This window comes from Eptesicus fuscus, chromosome 12 (assembly GCF_027574615.1).
Source record: "Eptesicus fuscus isolate TK198812 chromosome 12, DD_ASM_mEF_20220401, whole genome shotgun sequence".
In the NCBI taxonomy this organism is placed as follows: domain Eukaryota; kingdom Metazoa; phylum Chordata; class Mammalia; order Chiroptera; family Vespertilionidae; genus Eptesicus; species Eptesicus fuscus.
The window spans coordinates 57,292,266-57,314,242 of NC_072484.1; the positions used below are offsets into that span (position 1 = coordinate 57,292,266).

General features: G+C 41.8%; 1 protein-coding gene across 2 annotated transcripts in view; it reads right to left on the bottom strand.

Annotated features, from left to right (window-relative positions):
- MYOM1 (myomesin 1) overlaps nt 1–10,941 on the bottom strand; it is a 122,231-nt gene extending 111,290 nt beyond the window's left edge. For both annotated transcript variants that reach the window (XM_008160048.3, XM_028139252.2), the window contains exon 1: nt 10,628–10,941. In XM_008160048.3, coding sequence (XP_008158270.3) covers nt 10,628–10,941 — 314 coding nt within the window. The remainder of the gene's footprint in view (nt 1–10,627) is intronic.
- Nucleotides 10,942–21,977: the final 11,036 nt, after the last annotated feature.

Consider the following 21,977-nt stretch of genomic DNA (forward strand, 5'->3'; position numbering starts at 1 on the left):
TTTTATTGTGCATCACCAGCTCTTGCCTGGACTATAGCATTAGCTCCTAACTGGCTGACCTGCCTCTGTTGTGTCCCATAGTTTGTTCTCCACACAATAGTCACAGTGATCCCAATACAACTTAAGTCAGATCATGTCACTCTCCTGCTCAAAACTCTGCCCCAGGCCCCTTTAACTCAGAATAAAGTCTTTACAATGGCCCACAAGGGCCTACATGATTGGTCCTGCTCCGTCCATGACCTTTCAGACATCTTTCCATCTATTCTCCCCCTCACTCTTCTATTCCCTCACTGTTTTTTTTTTTTTTTAATATATTTATTGATTTTAGATAGGAAAGGAGAGGGAAAGAGAAATAGAAACAATCAATGATGAGGGAGAATCATTCTTTGACTGCCTCCTGCACGTCCCTTACTGGGGATCAAGCCCGCAACCCAGGCATGTGCACTTGACTGGAATCGAACCCAGGACCCTCCAGTCTGCAGGCTGATGCTCCATCCACTGAACCAAACCAGCCAGGGCTCCCTCACTGGTATTGATGCTGTTCCTTGCTGTAAGGCCTGCAGTGGCTGTTCCTGATGCCTGGCATTCCTTTCCCCCAGATAAACTCACAGCGATCTCCATTAGCTACTTTCTGACATAGCTCAGATATCATAACACCAAACCACCCTATTGAAAATTGCAACCTGTACCCTACATCATATACCTGATATCTCTTACCCTACTGTATTTTTATTGTTTTCATAACATTTATTACCTTCTAGCATAATATAAAATATAATGCCTTTTAAAATTACATTTATTGTCTATGGCCTATCTCTTCATACTAGAATATACGCTCCATAAGGGTGGGAATTTTTGCCAGTTTTATTCAGTAATTTATTCTGAGCACCTAGAGTAGTGCTTAGCACATAGGAGCCACTGGGTAAATATTTATTGGTGAAATAAACAACAATAGCTAAACCTCATTGAGTATTCTCCAAGTGACAACAATTATACTAAATGCTATGTATGATTACCTCTTTAAGATCTCCCAACTTGAGGAAAAATCTTTTTCCTCATTTTACAGATGAAGAAACTGAGAGGTTAAATAGCTTATCAAAAGTCATATGCCTAATTGCAAATACAGTTGACCCCCGTTATCCAAGGAAGTACATTCCAAGATGCCTAGTACCTGCCTGAACCACAAATAGTACCAAACTCTATATACTATATTGCACTAGGTTTTTTTCTAATATACACATAACTTTTCACTTAAAGGAAGCACTTCACGGCTTTTCTTTGGCATATCTCAATTGCCAGCATCACTACTACTTTTGCACTTTGGGGCCATTATTAAGTAAAATAAAGGTTACTTGAACACAACTATGTACAACACCAGACAGTCAGTTTGATAACCAGACAGCCGCTAAGTGACTAACAGGCAGGCATTATATACTATACAGTGTGGATACACAGACAAAGGAATGATTCACATTTTGGATGGGATAGTGCAGGAAAGTGTGAGATTTCATCATGATACTCTGCATGGCATGCAATTTAAAACTTACGATTGTTGAGAAGAAGGAAGATGGTGGCATAGGTAAACACCTGTACTCACCGCCTCCCACAACCACATCAAAATTACAACTAAAATACAGAACAACCATCATCCAGAACTGCTGGGAAGCTGGCTGAATGGAAGTCCTACAACTAGAGGAGTAAAGAAGAAAGCACACTGAGACTGGTAGGAGGTGAGGAGATGCGGAACAGGTTGGTCCAGCACCCACATGTACTGCTTTTTTAATTGGAAGGGAGATGGTCTCTGCGGAAGCCACCCAAAGGAGCAAGGGGTCCCAGCCCCACACCAGACCCCCATCCCAGGGTCCCAGAGCTGGGAAAAGAAGTCCCTATGGGCAGTAAGAACTACGGGCTATAAAAACCAGTGCAGATTGGGGCTCGGTGACACAGAGGCTGCTGGAGACCAAGCTGTTGCTCTTAAAAGGCTGGCACCATGAACTGAACTTACAAGATCCTGCTTCCTCTGAGCTCCAGCACCAGGACGAGGCTTTGGGAAACACAGACACATACGAGGAGGAACTGGATTGTCTGGCATTGGGACAAGAACTCAGGGGAGGCTTTCTCCAAGAAGGAGGTGCTCACAGGGATCATTGTTCCTATGCTGGGATCTTCCTGGTTGCAAGGCTGACTGGCAGCCATTTCTGTTTGCTCTGCCCTGGTAATTCCCTAAGACCCTGCCTCATCCAATTTATAACACTGCCCAAGCTCTGTGCAGTGGCTTTTGCATATGAATGGCCTGTTCTTGCTCAGGCTAAAATCTCTCAAACAAGTTGCAGCTGGGTCTGAGAGCCCCAAACCTATCAATAAAAGACCCAAGACCCAGCACCAGCACCTTGCTTCATAGCTGGGCCTCATCTGGGCACTTCCAAACCTGATACAAAGAGGAGGAATTTGCAGATTTCTCTGTAGCTCCTGCTGGGTGGCCCCAGGCAGTGGCTGACTTTGCACCTCCCTGGAGACCCAAGAGCTGGTGTACCCAGTGGTCAGTGTCAGACCATATCAGATTATAACTCTACACATCCATAAGCGACACACTCAAGGGGCAGACTCAATGAGCACCAAAGCCCCACTGAAGCAAGTCCTGCTCCATAGGAGTGTCTCTTGCACAGCAGCTCTCTCACTGTAGTCATTGCCTGGAGGTCAATTCCTCCCAGCGATACTAACAGCAATCAAGTCTCAACTACATCAAGACTGTACTCACAGCCCACAAAGGGGTGCACCTAGAGCTCCCAGTTCAAGTGACTGGGGAGGCTGAGCCACTGGGCCCTTTAGAACACCTACTACACAAGGCCACTCTACCAACTCAAGGAGACATAATATCTCTACCCAATACATAGGAACAAACACAGGAAAGCAGCCAAATGGTGGAGACAAAGAAACATGTCACAAATAAAAGAAATGGAAGAAAGCAAACTACTGGATATAGAGTTCAAAACCACAGTTATAAGGTTACTCAAGAATCTTCGAGAAACCTCCAAAAAAATGGAAAAAGACCAGTCAGAAATTAAGCATACACTGACTTAGAAATAAAGAAAAATATACAGGGATTCAACAGTAGAGGATTCTGAGAATCAAAGCAATGATTTGAAATATGAGGAAGAAAAAAATACCCAACCAGAAGAGCAAAAAGAAAAGAAAAAAGAAAAAAGAATCCAAAAATATGAAGGTAGTATAAGCAGCTTCTGGGACAACTTAAAGTGTACCAATATTTGCATTATGGGGGTGCAAGATATTGAAAACCTATGTGAAGAAATAATGACAGAAAACTTCCCCTACCTGGTGAAAGAAAAAGACTTACAAGTCCAGGAAGCACAGAGAGTCCCAAACAAGAGGAACCCACACCAAGACACATCATAATTAAAATGCCAAGGACTAAAGACAAAGAGAAAAACTTAAAATCAGCAAGGGAAAAGCAGTTAGTTACCTACAAGGGCGTGCCCATACGACTGTCAGCTGATTTCTCAACAGAAACTATGCAGTCTAGAAGGGAATGGCAAGAAATATTCTAAGTGATAAATAGCAAGAAACTACAACCAAGATTACTCTACCCAGCAAAGCTATCATTTAGAATTGAAGGTCAGATAAAGAGCTTCACAGACAAGAGAAAACTAAAGGAGTTCATCATCACCAAACCAGTATTATATGAAATGTTGAAGGGTATTCTTTAAGAAGAGGAAGAAGAAAAAAAAGGGAAAGATTTTTTTAAAATGGACAACAAAATGGCAACAAATATATACCTATTAGCAATTGAAGCTAAAAATCAAAATAAACGAATAAGAAATCTAATGAACAGAATAAACTGGTGAATAAAATAGAATCAGAGGCATGGAAATGGAACAGATTGATGATTCTCAGAAGCAAGGGAGATGGGGGGGGGGGAACGGGAAGAGATTAAACAAAGATCTTATATGCATAATACATTACATATGGACACAGACAATAGAGTGGTGAAGGCCTGAGGCAGGGCAGGAACTGGGTGGAGGGGGGCAATGAGGGTAAAAAAGAGGGACATCTGTAATAATCTCAAAAATAAAGATTTTTTAAAAAGAAAGAAAGAAAAAATAAAACTTATGAATTGTTTATTTCTGAAATTTTCTATTTAATATTTTTGGACGGGGGTTGACTATGGGTAACTGAAACTGTGGAAAGCAAAACTGATGATAAGGGAGGACTACTGTATACATGGGCCTGTTGACCCCAAAGATTATGTACTTCCCAATATAACATCTAGAAATGGATATGTAGAAAATGGACACTAAACTGATACCAATCACTGAAATCAAGACACAAAAATGTCCACAAGGCAGTGGATTTCTTTGGTAACATCTTTTGAAACTCCATTGCAGTGGGAGATGAAGCAAGTTTTCAGGCCCCTCTCAGACCTTACCATAATCAGATCCACCAATAAAAGGTAGGTGTTTCTGTGTTTAGTGGTCTCTATTTTTAGCACTGGTATCTTGTGTCTGAATTAGAATCAGTTTGAGCATTAGCATGTTCTTTGCAAACTCTAGTAATTCCAAAAGAGATTATTATCAGGGCAATAACAGAGGGGAGCTGATTAGCAGGACATAAGTATAGATAAGGGGCACAATTTAAAGTTAGGCAGTTCCCTGGACAAGTCACTGAGGCCTCAATTTTCTCATCCCGGAACTGGTACCTACCAGAGTCCCTTGTGAGTCTCTATGTCTGATTCTAAGTGACAAGTTAAAGAATCTGTAAGGTTCCAGGCTTGGCATTAATAAATGCCCTAGGATTTTTTGTCTTAGAATTTGTGCCTTTCTGTCTATTGTTCCCTGCTCTAAATCTTGGTTATTTTGGTGTTTAATGGCTTCTCCAGGAGAAGGGCAAATAAAGAAGTATAACACAAACCTATATATTGATGGTTCAAGAAAAATCTGGTGGCAGTGTGGTCAAGGGGGGTTGCTGACCATTAACTGGCATCATGTTCCAATAGAAAGGGGTGGGGAACGTTCCTAGAGGGGGTCAAATTGCTATTCCATCCCTTCTTAGTGTAAGGAAGGTCATTTAATCTTTTTGGTCTCCAATTTTCTCTTTTGTAAAGTAAGGATAAGAATTTCTACTTCTCAGGGCTAATATAAAGATACTAGAGGCCTGGTGCACGAAATTCATGCACGGAGGGGGGTTGTCCCTCAGCCCAGCCTGTACCCTCTCCAATATGGGACCCCTCGAGGGATGTCCGACTGCCCATTTAGGCCCGATCCCGGTGGGCAGTCGGATCCCTAAACAGGCAGTCGGACATCCCTCTCACAATCCAGGACTGCTGGTTCCCAACTGCTTGCCTGTCTGCCTTCCTGATTGCCCCTAACCGCTTCTGCCTGCCAGCCTGATCACCCCCTAACCACTCTCCTGCCAGCCTGTTTGCCCCCAACTTCCCTCTTCTGCCGGCCTAGTCACCCCTAACTGCCCTCTCCTGCAGGGTTGATCACCTCCAACTGCCCTCCCTTGCAGGCTTGGTCCCTCTCAACTGACCTCCCTTGCAGGCCGGGTGCCTCCCAATTGCCCTCTCCTGCTGGCCATCTTGTGGTGGCCATCTTGTGTCCACATGGGGGCAGGATCTTTGACCATATGGGGGCAGCTATATTGTGTGTTGCAGTGATGATCAATCTACATATTACTCTTTTATTAGATAGGACAGAGGCCTGGTACAGGGGTGGGGGCCAGCTGGTTTGCCCTGAAGGGCGTCCCGGATCAGGTGGGGGTTCCCTTGGGGCGTGGGGCGGCCTGAGCGAGGGGCCTGTGGTGGTTTGCAGGCCGGCCATGCCCCCTGGCAACCCAAGCAGAGGCCCTGGTATCTGGAATTTATTTTCCTTTTACAATTGAAACTTTGTAGCCTGGAGGGGAGCCAAGCCTGGGGCTCCCTCCGAGGCCGGCCGGCAGCCATTTGTGTTGGAGTTATAATTGAAACTTTGTTGCCTTAAGCGGGTGGGCCCGGCCAGGGTGTGCAGAAAAGCTTTGCTTCCCCTGTTGCCAGCGGCAACCCTGGCCTGCTCTCTCAAGCTCCATTCTGTCACCATTTGTTTGAATTTGTTTACCTTCTATAATTGAAACTTTGTAGCTTGAGTGGAGGCTTAGGCCTGGCAAGGGCAGGCGGAAAGCTTGGCTTCCTCTGTTACCTAGGAAACCTTGCTCTCTGTGGCTGTAGCCATCTTGGTTTGGGTTAATTTGCATACTCACTCTGATTGGATGGTGGGCGTGGCTTGTGGGTGTGTCGGAGGTATGGTCAATTTGCATATTTGTCTATTATTAGATAGGATAGTGGTACAGAGGATGCTATGTTAATTACATTATATGGGTTGAATTTTAATTTGTTTAGAATCAGACAATTAAATGTCTACCATTACCACAGAGGGTTGAGACATCCCTAAATCCTTCTATCATCTAAGAACTGTGCTATGTTGTTACTGTTTTTTTTAAGTTATTCATTCCTACTTATCAAGAATAACAAAATATTGTTTATTTCCATATTTTTTTATCCTCACCTGATGATATTTTTTCCATTGATTTCTAGAGAGAGTGGAAGGGAGGGAGAGGGAGAGAGAGAAAAAAAACATTGATGCAAGAGAGACACATTGATTGGTTGTCTCCTGCACATGACCTGACCAGAGCCAGAGATGGAACCTGCAACCCAGGTACATGCCCTTGACCAGGAATCTGAACCCTCGATCCTTCAGTGCACGGGCCAATGCTCTAACCACTTAGCAACTCCGTCCAGGGCTATTATTTCCACCTTAATGTGTGATCTAGCTTATTCAAAAGAAAAGAAGGTAACTTATTTTCCATATTGCCATATTATCTGTAGACATCTGCCTTATTTCATCCCAACTCCTTATACTATTGGCATTAGGAAAGGGATCCTCAGGTCATGCACTGGGCTGTCTGGTACATGTGTTGACTTTCTAGTGCAGTGGTTCTGACCATTGATGAGTCACAAAGTTCTCTGAGAATCTGATAAAAGCTACAGCAAAAAAATTCTCATCTGTGCCTAATTTTGCACATAATTTCAGATCATCCAAGACTCGGCTGAAACCTATTTATGGACAGAGTTTAAGAACCTTTGCCTAGTGGTTATAAAGTGGCCATGAGTACCATTTCTCTTTTAGTCCCTGATAATATTTGTGGATTGCTAGCATAAAACAGTAATTGTGTATCATTTTGTTTTCCTGAATTACTTTCTTTTGTCACTGTGACTAATAATAAAGGCATTTAGAATAAGCCTCCAGAATTTATTTTATAACCCTTGGCTCGGAATGCAATTGGTATAACCACACTGACTCTGGATGAACCATTGTTCTTAAAACTGAGGTCAGCCAACGCCTGAGCACAGTATAAATCTCTGGTTTCCACTTTAACACTAGACATCTAACTACAAAGCAGAGGCTAAAATTAGATCACACCTAGTGCTTATACATACTCCACAGAATTGCCGTTCCAACCCTAGGGATTTTAATAAACAACGGACCACAATCCAAAGAGAGATATTTCACTTAGCAGGAAAAAGTTGCTCCACTTTAAAAAGGCTAAAATAGGACCTATAGGAACTATGAAGATTTTGAAATGTTCAAGAAATATTATCTGCATGTATTAGCTCTAGGTCTAAAAAAAGAAAGATTAAAATATTCCCAGAATTAGGTTGGCTTTCTTTTCTTTTACATTGCATTATACAAAAAAAAATAAAATATTGGCATTTTCTTCCCTCTCATTTTTAGGTTAACATGTTTTTACCAAGAAGTATGAGTTATTCAAATACAGAAAGCCATTAATAAATATCTATCTACATAAATACTTGTACATACATAGCAGGAAGTAACAAGATATGAGGTTGACTATAGAAAAATAATTATAGTACTATTTCCTATAGAAAGTTTATTATGTGAGACTCTTTATAGCTAAAATGGCTATGTCTCCCAATGATTACATAGAGCAAATGTTTTTTGAATAAAATATAAAAACTTTCAAAAGTTTAATTACTAATGTTTGTTGTAATAGATCAGATTATGAATAAATATAAATACTGCATGTGTGGTTAAAAGTGTGTAAAATTGAAATAATTTTAACATAAAATTTAGCAATACTAGTAGAGTTGAAGCCCTGACCAGTTTGGCTCAGTGGATAGAGCGTCGGCCTGCAGACTGAAGGGTCCCAGGTTCGATTCCAGTCAAGGGCATGTACCTTGGTTGCAGGCACATCCCCAGTAGAGGGTGTGCAGGAGGCAGCTGATCGATGTTTCTCTCTCATTGATGTTTCTAACTCTCTATCTCTCTCCCTTCCTCTCTGTAAAAAATCAATAAAAATATTTTAAAAAACCACACAAACAAACTAGTAGAGTTGAAGAAGTAAAGAACACAACAATACAAATTTATAAATTCTATAGATTCTACAGCATTAGGAAAATTCAGTAAGTACACAAGGAGTTACATTAACAATGGTATGATAATGAAAATACCATCTTCTATAGACTCAGCACAGATAGTCCAGGAAAATGGATATTTCAAATACAACCCTCCTCTTTTATAAGACAGCTGCTTTCCTAAATGAGGTTATTAAACATATCTATGGGATATTGTTCAGGAGAGCAAAATGATGCTATTACATACAGATAGTGTTAATTCCTCCCAACTTTCCTTTGTAAGGCAGTTCATTTGAAGCAAGTGCTAAAAGAAATTAATTTCTCTCAGTGACAATATTTCCACATTTGCGCCAATTTGAGATCCTTATGAATATCCTATGGCAGAATATGAGTCATGAAAGTGAGATTGCAAAATGAGCCTGTTCCGTTTTAACTGGAATTTAAGAATGTTGACATCATACATTCCAGGTAAACCCCAATGGACTCTGGCTCTGTTACTGAACATAGCAGAAGCTCCCAGGAGGTCACTGTCAGTGCCCATGAAATGACAGCCCTACATCAGGTGCTACTTAATCCCAATAGGAAATCAGGAATTTCTGCCTTCAGAAACCTTCACTTCTGTTCATACAAACCACTGTGTTATTTCCTCAATAACTATTTTAATTTCCATACATGCCTTTTCCAGGTGTCCTAACAGATATTTTGAGGGCTCAAATTTTGTAAGACTTAAAATTTCATTATGTTCAGAACAAAAATGCAACCTATGTCAGATGGTTTGGAAAGAATTTGAGGCAGCAGGTCCTTATTTACCACAGAGCCCAGTGTTAAAGTTCAGCAATTCTTTGTGAGGACAATAGATTGATTTTTAATGAAATCACATGCATCTTGCCAGGGGGCTTTAATCCCATAAAACATTTCATTCTGGGTATTGAAAAAATTAAAATTAGCTTGGACTGAGAAAGTAAATATCTACTCAGCAGGCTGGAACAACAGAGAAGCCAACAGCAAAGTCACAGGACACATTTCTCCCAAGGAACACTACTACTAAAAGGTGTCAGGACAACTTCCTTCTTTGAGTGACAACTGAAACTTTCTTCTCTAATATAAAGACTACTAGGTTGCTGTTTGAAATTTTATCAGTAAGAATGTGACATCGCACTCTTGCCTGGAAGACCTCAGGAGCTGTTGACACAAAAAAGCAGCTTGATCCCCAGCCCCAGAGCTGATTCCACATAAGGGGTTTAATAGGGCAGTCCATGCTTCCCTCAACTTCACTGTTTCCACAAAACAGCATCCTGGGTTCCCTTTGCAGACCAGACTTGCATCTAAATTCCACTCTTTCTAGAATCCTATAGTGACTCTTTCTTTGAAATGGGTCGATAAATCTAATTCTGTGGGACTCCAGGTTTGTTCCTGGTATTCTTCGGTTGAGTGAGTGAAGTAGGGCACCTACACTAATAAAAGAGAAAGATGCAAATTGACCATACCTTTGGGATACCCACCAGCCAATCAGGAGTGAGTATGCAAATTAACCCAACAAATATGGCCGGTTAATTTGCATGTGCAGGCACCGCCCCATCTGCTCTGGGCCTTTGAGCAGCGAGGGAAGGCAGAAAGGTGGCTCCAGGCTGGAGCAAAGGCGGTGTCGGCAGCCAGGGGAAGGAAGGCCCATTCTTGCACAAATCTTGGTGCATCAGGCCTCTAGTGTTTTAATAAAATGTCCCAGCTGAAGAAAATATCTGCTGCCTGAATAACAGTGCTGAATTTTAACACTGGCTTTCAGATACTGAAAAACTGGAACCAATCTTCGCGGAGGTGTGGACTCCTGTGACCTGTGAATTTTAAGTTCTCTACTGCCTTCTCATCTAAGTAGAAACATTCTGAAAGCCAGGAAACCTGTTGTGAGTGTCAAAATGATATTTCTGGCTCTCTGCTATGAATGCAACCTGTGGCAAACCGTATCTGCGTCTAAAAATCAAGCAAGGCTCCTCAAGGTGACTGTGAAGCACTTTGTGAAACTTAAAGAGATGGGGTGAAGGGAAATAGGAGGTCCCAGGTCTCCCAAATACACACACTTGCTCCAAATCTGGTTTAAATGCAGGGGGATGCCAGATTTAAGAAGAAAAGAAAACGTGATGTGGGAGGGGGGGTATTTGAAGAATGAGCCTTTGCCCTAAGGTTGGAAGGCTGCTTTTGACATACCCATGGGAGTAGCCATAATCGTAGGCTGAGGCCGCCTTCCGACTGACTGCAGACGCCAGGGAGGACTCGGTGGTGGCCTGGGACGCCTGCTGCAGGTAGGAGGCCGATGAAGATGACGCCTGGCTAAAGGCCTGGGATTCCTGGCGGTGCGCAGCCAATGAGCGGCTGCTGTAGGCCGTTGAGCCATGTGTGTAGATGGCAGAACTTTTCTTCTCCTGCTCATGGTACTGGCTCATGGTGGTGCGAAGGTCCTTGTTACGGTAGCTGCGATCATAGTGATCATGAAATTTCTGATAAAACGGCAGAGACATCATGAACCCCCAGGGAACCAGGCAACCTATAAGAAAGCAACAATTGTTTTAGTAAATTATTAAGGAACAAATCGTATAGAAGAAGTAATCAAAACCAATGTGTAAACATTAATACTCTTATCTTTTCCAAAGAGTAAATGGAAAATGATGTGAAATATAGCTTAACTCATTACTCAGTGAACTTCTACTTCATGCCCAGCTGTCCTTGTGCAGCTTTCTTTTTCCTTTCTTCTTTCTCTTCTCCCCTCCCCTTCTTCTCTTTCCCCCTTCCTTCCTTCCTTTCATATATATATATTCGGTTTTTACAAAGTTTCCCTTTCATGGCTATTGTGCTTTTCCTCAGAACTTTTTTTTTAATATATATTTTTATTATTTCAGAGAGAGGGAGAGAAACATCAACTTTGAGAGAGAATCATGGTCGGCTGCTTCCTGCATGCTCCCTCCTGGGGATCGAGCCTGCAACCAGGGCATGTGCCCTGAGTGAAAATCCAACGTGACCTTCTCAGAAAAACCAACTCTGCCAACACCTTGATCTCAGATTTCTAGGCTCCAGAATTGTGAGAAGATTAATTTCTGTTGTTTAAGCCACCCAGACTATGGTACTTTGTAATGGGAGCTCTAGCAAATTAATATAAAGGCCATTGCACTAGTCCAGGCTAGATATGATAGCGGCAGCAGTGGAAATGTGAGAAGTGATCAGACTCCCCACATGTTTTGAAGGTAGAACCAGTAGAATTTGCTGAAAGTACTGGTTTGGGATGTGAAAGAAAAAGAGTGAGAAATGACTCCAAGGTTTTTGCATAATTGCAAGATTGAAGTTGCTATTAACTGAGATAGGCAAGACTGTAAGAAAGCAGCAGTTTGGATTGAAAAATAGAAGATTGATTGAAGACATTCTACATTTGAGATACCTGCTAGACATCCAAGCAGAGATGTAAAATGGAAAGTTGGGTATGTGACTTTGGAGTACAGGGTAAAGGTCCAGGATGAAGACTGACAATTGGGACTCACCAGCTTACACATGATATTTAAATTAAAAAAAGAGAGAGAGAGAATGATTGTAAATGGAAAAGGAAGTCCAAAGACTTAACCCTGGAGTGTGCTTACATTGTATAATGAGCTCTCTCAAATCTCACAAATAGTTAAAAAAGGTATAGTGTCAAACCAGAAAAATTTGCTCCATTAAGAATATGAAGGTTTCTAATTCGCTAACATAAAGAAGTCAGTCATCAGTGTAGCAATTTTCATTGTGAACTTGAGCCAATAGTTCTACTTAAATATGTTTGCTTAGCAGAGGGTGGGGAAGATTTCATTAGTTTTCTTGAATAATCTGTCCACTGACAGAAGCCTATCAGCCACACTGACCCCTGGATGTAGTAACAGTTTTATGGAGTCCCCATTCCAATTTTAATGCTTTTCCTGTGTTCTTTTTAAATTTCACAAGTAAAATAGTCATTTTTTCCAAAACCTTTAAGTTCTAAATGAGAAGTAAATCCTTCAAAATTTGCCATATTTTTTGTCAAAGTTTAAATCTACTTTTATTTAAACTATTTAAAAAGTCAGCATGTATTCCCTAGAGAAGAAAATCCAATAAACTTCACTCCAGAAATATTTATCTTTGGGCTCATGAAGGATATCAGTCTACATCGCATTTCCCAAGAGGAAAAAAATAGCGACTAGCAAGCAACTTTGCTTCAACCCTTAAATAGATTGCTATTTTCTGTTCTAAAATATACATAATTATCATGTGTAATTAATAATTATTACATAAATTTTGATAAAACAAAAGGGTTAGAATATATTAATATAAAAGTATGTCATGTTTGGAAGTTATAAGGATAGTACATATTTCTGTAATGATACATACTGAATTGCAACATGGCAAATGTTATTAGAATGAGATTCAAATAAATAATTAATGACCTTCCTATGTATTATGTTATAAGCTGAATTCACAATACAGGTGACTTGAAATGCTGTTATTTTCACAAAATAAAATTTTTAAATATCTTGCCCCAATTACATTTTCCACTTGATTTCTATTTTCCCCAAATATATTTATTTTTAATAAGACCTAATATTCCAAGCACATAGATAATGAATTACAAGTATACAGTTTGGCTTTAAGTTAACAGAGCTGATCGTCACAGCTCTGACCTCTAGAATCAAGGTACAACTACTCTCTCTTCGTCAGTAAGCAAGGATTATCCCCAACACAAGACATCTAGAATATGTGGGGAGGAAAGATGGTTTGTCTTCTGTTCCTCTAAGACCTGCATTTTCTGCTGAAAAATAATTTGGGAATTTAGGAAGAAATGCTAACCCCATAGTTGAAATCCTGATATGATATTTTGTACAGGCATTAGAAGCCAAAAGCTGATAAAAATTATTCACAGAAAGTGTTAAATTAACTTCAGGGTCATTATGTGGGGATCTATGTTGCCTCTGAAATACTGTCTGACCATTTTCAGGTCAGGAATATCATAATAATGCACTCTTACATTTACCTACATGGCAATGTCAGAGCAACATCACTGACTTAGAAACTAGTGACTTCAGAGTTAATTTACCTCCTTTAGGTCTGATTTGTAATCAGGGAGTATTGTAGGCGTACGAAGGATAGAAAGTACATGATTTCCTGTCACCGCATCTCCATTCCAGATTTCAACCAAACCACTCAATTGTAAAGAGTGCCTGACTCACACTTACAGTTCCATCTGAGACAGCCATTATTTCCAGGAATGGTAGCTTGATTTACTAATAATACAATGAGCTGAGAGAATAGCTGTGCCAGCAAAAACTGGCACTCTGTTGCTCTTGTCTTCCTTCCCAGGGGCTCCACTTTCCTATTTCTCTGCTATTCTGACATCTCTTTGAGAAAACTGCTGAGCTCAGAAGATAGTAAGAAACCACACACACCATAGTACTGGTAAGCACATAAAATATCTAGAGCATTTTTCTGTCTCAATGTCACACTTACCAGTTTCCAAAAGAGTGACGGTGGTAAAAATGTTCCAACGTGGTTGTAGGACTGGATGAGAGATGAAAAACCCACGTAGTTTGAATCCCAGAAAAAGTTAAGAGGCAGGGCTGAAGACAGGACCCTGGGGGCCAGTTCAAAAATAATGCATGTGGTCAGGCAGTAGAATGTCAGAGCCACACAGCCAGCCTTTTATGGCCAAGAAGGCAGATAAATATAGCAGCAAATGAGAGTAGTCCTCAACTGAGAGGAAAAAGAGAGGCACAGGCTGGTAGCTGCCTCAGTAATGTAATTATATTAATGCCACTCAATGGGTCTGGCTTGATTAAACCAAAGTTAAAATTTTTATTTGGCTAGAAGAGCTATTTTCAATATCACCTTGTCACTAAATATTTAAAAGTGCAATGGAAAGAGTGCAATGTTGAGAGCTAAAAATAAGGGTAGTAATCTGATTCCCAACATGGACTTCATGGAATTTTAATGCCAAGATATGTTTCTGGGTGTGCTGTTCATAACGCATGTAGAGTGCATTTAAAAGATACAGGTGAAAAAGAACTTGAGGCTAACCAGAGGCAAAACAAGTAAGAAATGGATTACACGTGATGGCAATTGTGACCTGATGATACAGCCATGGGTTTTTTTCATTTCAGGAAAATTTACAAAGTCAGAGCTTAAAGTTTGAATGTTTGATTTCCTATTCATTAACTAAAGCCTTTGAGAAGCAACATGTTTTATCTTTGCTAAAGGTTGAGTAGGGTCATTCTATCTAACAAGAGATTCTTTTCTTTGTGTGTGTTTTTTCAGACTGTATAACTAAGTAAGAGGTGGTAAAACCTGGTAGTTAGAGCCTGCACTTTTGATTCAGACTACCTAGATTCCAGGCCATTTTTTGTACTTAATAGCCACATAACCTCAAACATTTCATTTCTTCTCCCTAAGCTTCATTTTCCTGCTCTCTAAAATGGGGATAACAACATCCAAATTGTGGGACTGCTGTGGAGATTAAATGTGATAATGCAGAGAACATACAACCCAGGATTGCCATAGAATAAAGATTAAGTAAATGACAATTATTATTACTGGTACAATAATTTTAAACTCATTGTATTGAACAGGCTGTGTTCTGATAGTGCTATTATATTGTAGTCTACTTTGTAAGTACTTTCTTGATAACCACAGTTAACACTATTGAGGACCTATCAAGTGCAGACACTGTGATAGGCACTTTAGATACATAATCTCATTATCCTATCTAATAATAGAGTAACATGTAAATTACCATCACTCCGCTACGCCCACGATTGGGCGGCAGGAGGCTGGGGGGCAGGACTCGGGGTGGCCTATCCAGCCATTGAGAGGCACGGATCCGCTGACACTGAGGGGGGCTACCCTGCTGTTGAGAGGCGCAGGGGGCGGGACTCCTGACCCCTGTGCCTCTCAACGGCCAGATCCGCGGCCGCTGAGGGGGCCTGCCGCAGACACCCAGCTGCGCCTCTCAACGGCAGGGTAGCCAGGTGTCCGCGGCAGCCCCCCTCAGCGGCCGTGGACCATCAAAAGTGGGGAAGCTGGGTGCCTGTCTGCTCCAGCACCAGGCACCCAGCTCCATCGCAAAAAGCGAAAGCGTGTAGGGGACCCTACACGTGCATGATTCAATCATGCACTGGGCCTCTAGTTTCTTATAATACTCTGAAAGGCAGGTATCGTTAGTTTCAATTTGTAGCTGAGGAAACGGAGGCTTTGAGAGGCCAAGTCATTTGCCAAAGAACACACAGCTAGTGAGTGACATAAATGCAATACATTCAGAGATATTTGAATTCCAAAGCCCATAAACTTTTTGTCATGCATTGTCATATCCACACTCCAGTGACATTTTGTTTATTAGAAACTAAATATTTGGAAATAGTTTTTCAATTGCAATATAGGTCTCCACTTATAACTGATGGTCAGCTTCTGAGCTTCCTAAAGTATATAAAAGAATATATTTCACTTAGTTCTGATAAAATTTAACCTGGCATTTCTTTATTTAAATACACCCCTTGGTAGTGTGCATAAGTGCACTGTCTGGAACCCATAGGAGAATTTTCCAAGCTTTATGCTCCCCAAGTATTCATTTGTCCTCTAGACATCCAAAACAAAACGGCAGCAGCTCTTCTAAGTTTTGTCCACCAGCCATTGGAATGGTTCCCACTGAGCTATTTCTCTAGAGAACATGGTAAATTGCTACAAACCTCAAAGCAGGAAAGAGGAAAAATAAACAAAAATAAGAATATAAATGGTCACAATACAAGCTAATATTTAATGACCACTTGCTATATGCTACTTAATGCTAACTGCTTTACAGTATCTTATTTGATCATCACACACACATAAAAACTTTTTATAAATTAGGAAACTGAGATTTAGAGAGATTAATATTCTTAAAGTCACACAACTAGTATACAACAGAAAGTTCAAACCTAGGTCTGTTCTACACAGAGCCTGCTCTCCTAAATATCATATTATATTGGCTTTCAACCACTTAGCTCTGTGTATGTGTGTCTATAAATGCATAGATAGATAGATAGATAGATAGATAGATAGATAGATAGATACTAGAGGGAGCCATGTGCCAATAATGTCCATTAGAAGGAAGAAACTATTACCAAAGAAGATTTTTAGTTATATTTCTTATGTAACAGATTACTACTAATTATTAGATCCAAATGAACTGGCTACAAATATCAATACATTAAAATATTTACTGAACTTTTATCCCTGTTAAGAATGCAGAATAAGCCCTGACCGGTTTGGCTCAGTGGATAGAGTGTCGGCCTTCGGACTGAAGGGTCCCAGGTTCGATTCCAGTCAAGGGCATGTACCTTGGTTGCGGGCACATCCCCAGTAGGGGTTGTGCAAGAGGCAGCTGATCGATGTTTCTCTCTCATCAATGTTTCTATCTCTCTATCCCTCTCCCTTCCTCTCTGTAAAAAATCAATAAAATGTATTTAAAAAAAAAAGAATGCAGAATGTGAGAAGTCCACACAAACTTGTGGAAAAACTAAAATATCATTTACTTATTGACACTCAGGGTCCCAGTGAAAGCCAAAAGAGTTTATGTCAAACAAATATACAAGTTTGACAAAAGAAGTATGAGCAAGACCTAAGTGATCTTTCTGCTATAGCATCATCTTGATACAACCTTTTCTAACAACACTAGTGGTCCGGTGCACGAAATTCATGCACGGGGGGGGGGGGGGGTTGTCCCTCAGCCTGGCCTGCACCCTCTCCAATCTGGGACCCCTTGAAGTATGTCCTACTGCCAGTTTACAGGGAACGGGCCTAAACCAGCAGTCGGACATCCCTCTCACAATCTGGGACTGCTGGCTCCTAACTGCTCACCTGCCTGCCTGCCTGCCTGATTGCCCCTAACCACTCTGCCTGCCGGCCGACTCGCCCCCAAATCCCACCCCCCTGCCAGCCTGATCACCCCCAACTGCCCCCTGTGCCAGTGTGCTTGCCCCCAACTGCCCCCCTGCTGGCCTGCTCACTCCAAACTGCCCCCCTGCTGTCCTAATCACCCCTGACCCCCACTGATGGCCTGCTCGCCCCCTACTGGCGCCCCTGCTGGTTTTCTCACCGCCAACTGCCCCCCGCCCCACCGGCCTGATCACCTCCAATGCCCCCCCCCCCTCACTGGCCTGATCACCCACTACTGCCATCCCATCCTGGCCTGATCACCCACAACTGCCCTCCCCTCTTGGCCTCTAACCGCCTTTATCTTGGCCCCACCACCATGGCTTTGTCCAGAAAAACATCCGGAAGGTGTCCTGGAAGGTCTCCCAGTCTAATTAGCATATTACCCTTTTATTAGTATAGATTTTATTTTTAGTATAGATAGAGGCCTGGTGCATGGGTGGGGGCCGGCTGGTTTGCCCTGAAGGGTGTCCTGGATCAGGGTGGGAGTTCCCTTGGGGCATGTGGCAGCCTGGGCGAGGGGCCTGTGGTGGTTTGCAGGCAGGCCACACCCCCATGCTGTGAGGGTCCCCACTGGGGGGGCGTGGCCAGCCTGGGTAAGGGGCTGAGGGCCATTTTCAGGCTGGCCACACCCCCTTCAGGGTGGGGGTCCCCACTGGGGTGCCTGGCCAGCATGGGTGAGGGGCTGATGGCTGTTTGCAGGCTGGCCAAGCCCCCCAGTGGGGACCCTCACCCCATGGCAGCGTGGCCAGCCTGGGTGAGGGACTGAGGGCTGTTTTCAGGCTGGCCACACCCCCCGGCAACCCAGGTTCCCAGCCCCTCCTTTTTCTTTTTTTTTTTTTTCTCTCCAGCCACTACTTGAGCAGTGGCCAGGGCAGGTGGGAAGCTTGGCTTCCTCCATCGCCAGGGGCAACCCAAGCCTCCTGCTCGCTCCAGCTCCATGGCTGCCTCCATCTTTGTTGGGTTTATTTGCATATTTGCTCTTGATTGGCTGATGGGAGTAGTGGCGGGATGGTCAATTTGCATGTTTCTCTTTTATTAGTGTAGATATTTATCCAAAATATAACTACCCAGATAATAAAATACATACTGTGAAGTACCACATAATAAAACTAAAATTTAAAAAATTTAGTTGGGCTCATACAAATAAATTATTGTGATTTAATTATAATTCCCTCATAGATGTATAATCATTCTGTTGACTACCCTGATTTAATCATAGTGTCCTATAAATGTGTAATTATTCTAAAATTTAATGGAATGGTAATCAACTCTAATTTCAAATTGCTAAGAAAACCATATAATGCAAAATACTTTTTAAAAAGTGTGTAGCTACAAAAGTCTGGAAATTAAGAAAATATTTGCTTCCAGAATTATAGTTTATTTCTTAAGAAAGTTTTAGAGTAGATACATTTTCTCTTTAAACCAACTGTAAGCATATTAATATTTTTATAAGTGTGAAGTGATGAGTTTAACTAACAGTATTGTATCCTAAAAGCTAAAATAAATGTCTAAATTATATTTAGCCACCTAGCAATTTTTGTTTTAGAGTAGAAACAATGAATGAAGAAAATAGGTCGAGACATGGATGCATGGAAAAAACTGACAGATCTCAGAAGGAAGGGAGTAGGGGGGAGGGAAGAGATTAACCAAAGAGCTATGTGCATATATGCATAACCCATGGACACAGACAATAGTATGGTGAAAGCCTGGGGTGGGGCGGGGCTAGGTAGAGGGGGAAGTTGGGGGGGAATGGGGGACATCTGTAATACTGCCAACAACAACAACAAAAATTTTTTAAATAAGAGAGCAATCTGGAGATGAGGAAAATGGCGACGGAATAGAGTCGGGTTTGGAGTCTGTTCCTGGGGCGGAGAGTCGGAGCAGCAGAGGCTCACAGAGGGAGTGTATGTGGGCAAGCCAAGGGACAGCTAAACTCCAGGAGAAGGCAGGGGAGTGCTGGGCAGTGTTCCTCTGACCGCGCAGCACCCACAGGGGCTGGGTCCCCTCCTGGAGCTGCGGGCTCGCCGGGCGCCTCGCCATCTTGCAAGGAAAGGAGGATTTTAGTGGAAACCTGACTTTCTGCGACAACTGCAAACACTGAACTGCTGGGAGCACCAGACCACCGGTCCCCTATCAGCGCAAACATTCGGATTCAAAGAAACTCTTCACTGCACCACGGAAAGGTCAGATTTCGTCTGAAATAAGCTGCGGTTTCTAATCCCCGCGGTGGGTGAGGGAAGCGCTGGGTGAGGGAAGCGCGGCGGCCGCAGGACCGGCAGGAGCCGGGAGGTCTGTGCCTAGAAAAATCAGCGGCAGTTGGAACTGCCCTGATCCGTGAATGAGGAGGGGGGTCTTCTGAGCTGCTAACAGAAGTGACCTCTTGAAGGCAACTCATTTTAATCTGACGAGGAGAGTCAGACTGGGAATTTTCAAGGGAGTGCAGGCTCCTTGGTCTGGCGCGCAGACCCACGGTCCACACACCTGGGCTCTTTCCGACTCTGATTGCTAAGCCCAACACATAGAAAAACCCAGGTGGAAACCCTGAAAGACTGCGGGGGGAAGGTGTTTTTTCGGAACCTGGGGACCAGATCTGCGTGTGGCCTTCGGAGGGGCAGCTCTGAGGCGCACACCTCCACAAACCGGTAGTGAGTGCCAGAGAGGGGGAAAAAAAAAAAAAAAAAAGAGCTAGAGAGGCCCGGAAGTCAATTCAGAAACACTGCCACCCAGGGGCTGAAACGCTAATTGTCTCTGGTGTAATAAAAAATAAATACGAGAAATTAAGACACTGCTGGCTTAAAAAGCAGGACTGGCTTCCAACACTGAGGAGCCCTGGAATGAAGCTGAACTGAAATACCGCCCAGACTGGGAAAAAGGCGTACCAAACAGAATAATAGAGGAAGTGAATGACAGCCGCTACTGCACATTTTAGTCTTCCTATTTTTTAATTTTCAATTCTTTTTTCAATTTTTTAAATTTTTTATTCTCATATTTTTTATTTTCATTTTTTGCATCTTTTACTTAAGAAACTATTTTTTTTCTTTTTCCTCACTCGATTTTCACCTTTTTAATTATTACATTTTTATTTTCAATCAGCACTATTATTACTATTATTTTACTTTTTTTTTTTTAATGTCATTTGATTTTCTCTTTCTTTTATTTTTGGATTAGTGTCCTACATTCGATTTGCATCTTTCCCTTACAATCGCTTTACCCTATCTCAAAGCTAACATTATGCCATCACTCTCCTCCTAACCTTTCCCCTTTTGGTCCCCAGTTTATCTTAACCCTTTCTGGCTTTAGATTTTCCCTACTTTTTCAGTTTACTCCCTGCTAAAACTTCACCCTACTTATATATCTAATTCCCAACCCCCTGCTCCAAATCCATACAAACCTCTCTCTACGCTACCTTAAAAAAATTATTTTTCCCTCGGGCCTTTTGTTGTTGTTTGCTTGAATGTTGATTAGATTGAATTTTTATGCTTTTTTATGAGATTGTTTTGATTATTCTTTTTGTTGGTTTGGTTGGTTCTTTTGTTTGCTTGGTTTTTGTTTGTTTTTTACTTTTGTTTTCCCTTGCCTCACTTGATATTAGCTGCTGTTGCAGTTTGTATTAATCTCCAGGCTCGTGTTGCTGGAATTTGCTGGGAATAGTGGTTGTTCTAGTGGAGTTTACTCCCCATATATACAGTTTGTTCCCCTTTTCTCTCTTAGTATCATTCTTGTCTCTCTTACTTTTTTTTTTCTTTTCTTTTTCTTTTCTGTTATTTATTTTTCTTTTCTTTCTTTCTGCTCTTTTCCCAAGTTCAGATTCACACTCTTTGTTTTTTTTTTTTTTTTCATTGTTGTTCTTTCTTTTTACTCTCCCTCTTCCACTCCTATTCCCTAATTTGTCTTTCTCTGGTGGTTACCTTTATTGGAGGTTATTAATATCGTGAATGCAATTCTGTTCAGTGCCTTGTCTGTTGTGCCTGGTTGTGTTGTATTTTATACCTTTAAATCAACGCCAGAGAGAGAAGTCTATATCACCAGACATCCGGAGAAGAGAGACCATGAGGAGACAAAGAAACAGCCCTCACAGGAAAGAGAAGCAGGCATCACCAGAAAAGGAAGTAAACGATTTAGAGGCAAACAACCTATCAGAGAAAGAATTCAGAGAAATGGTCATAAAGTGGCTGAAAAGGATGGAAGACAAATTCGACAATATGAGTAAGAACCAAGAAGAAATGAAGAAGAACCAAGAAGAAATGAAAAATGACATCGCTGCTGTAAAGAACTCAATAGAAAGCATCAAGAGTAGACTAGATGAAGCAGAGGACCGCATAAGTGAGCTAGAAGACAAGATGGAAAAAAATACCCAATTACAACAGCTTCTAGAAACAAAAATTAGAAAGATTGAGGAGAGCGTAAGGGAACTTCGGGACAATACAAAACAAAACAACATCAGGATAATAGGGGTGCCAGAAGGAAAGGAAACTGAGCAAGGAATAGAAAACCTGTTTGAAGAAATAATAACAGAAAACTTCCCTGATATAGGGAAGAAGAAACCCACACAAATCCAAGAAGCTCACAGAGTTCCAAGCAAAATGAACCCCAAAAGACCGAC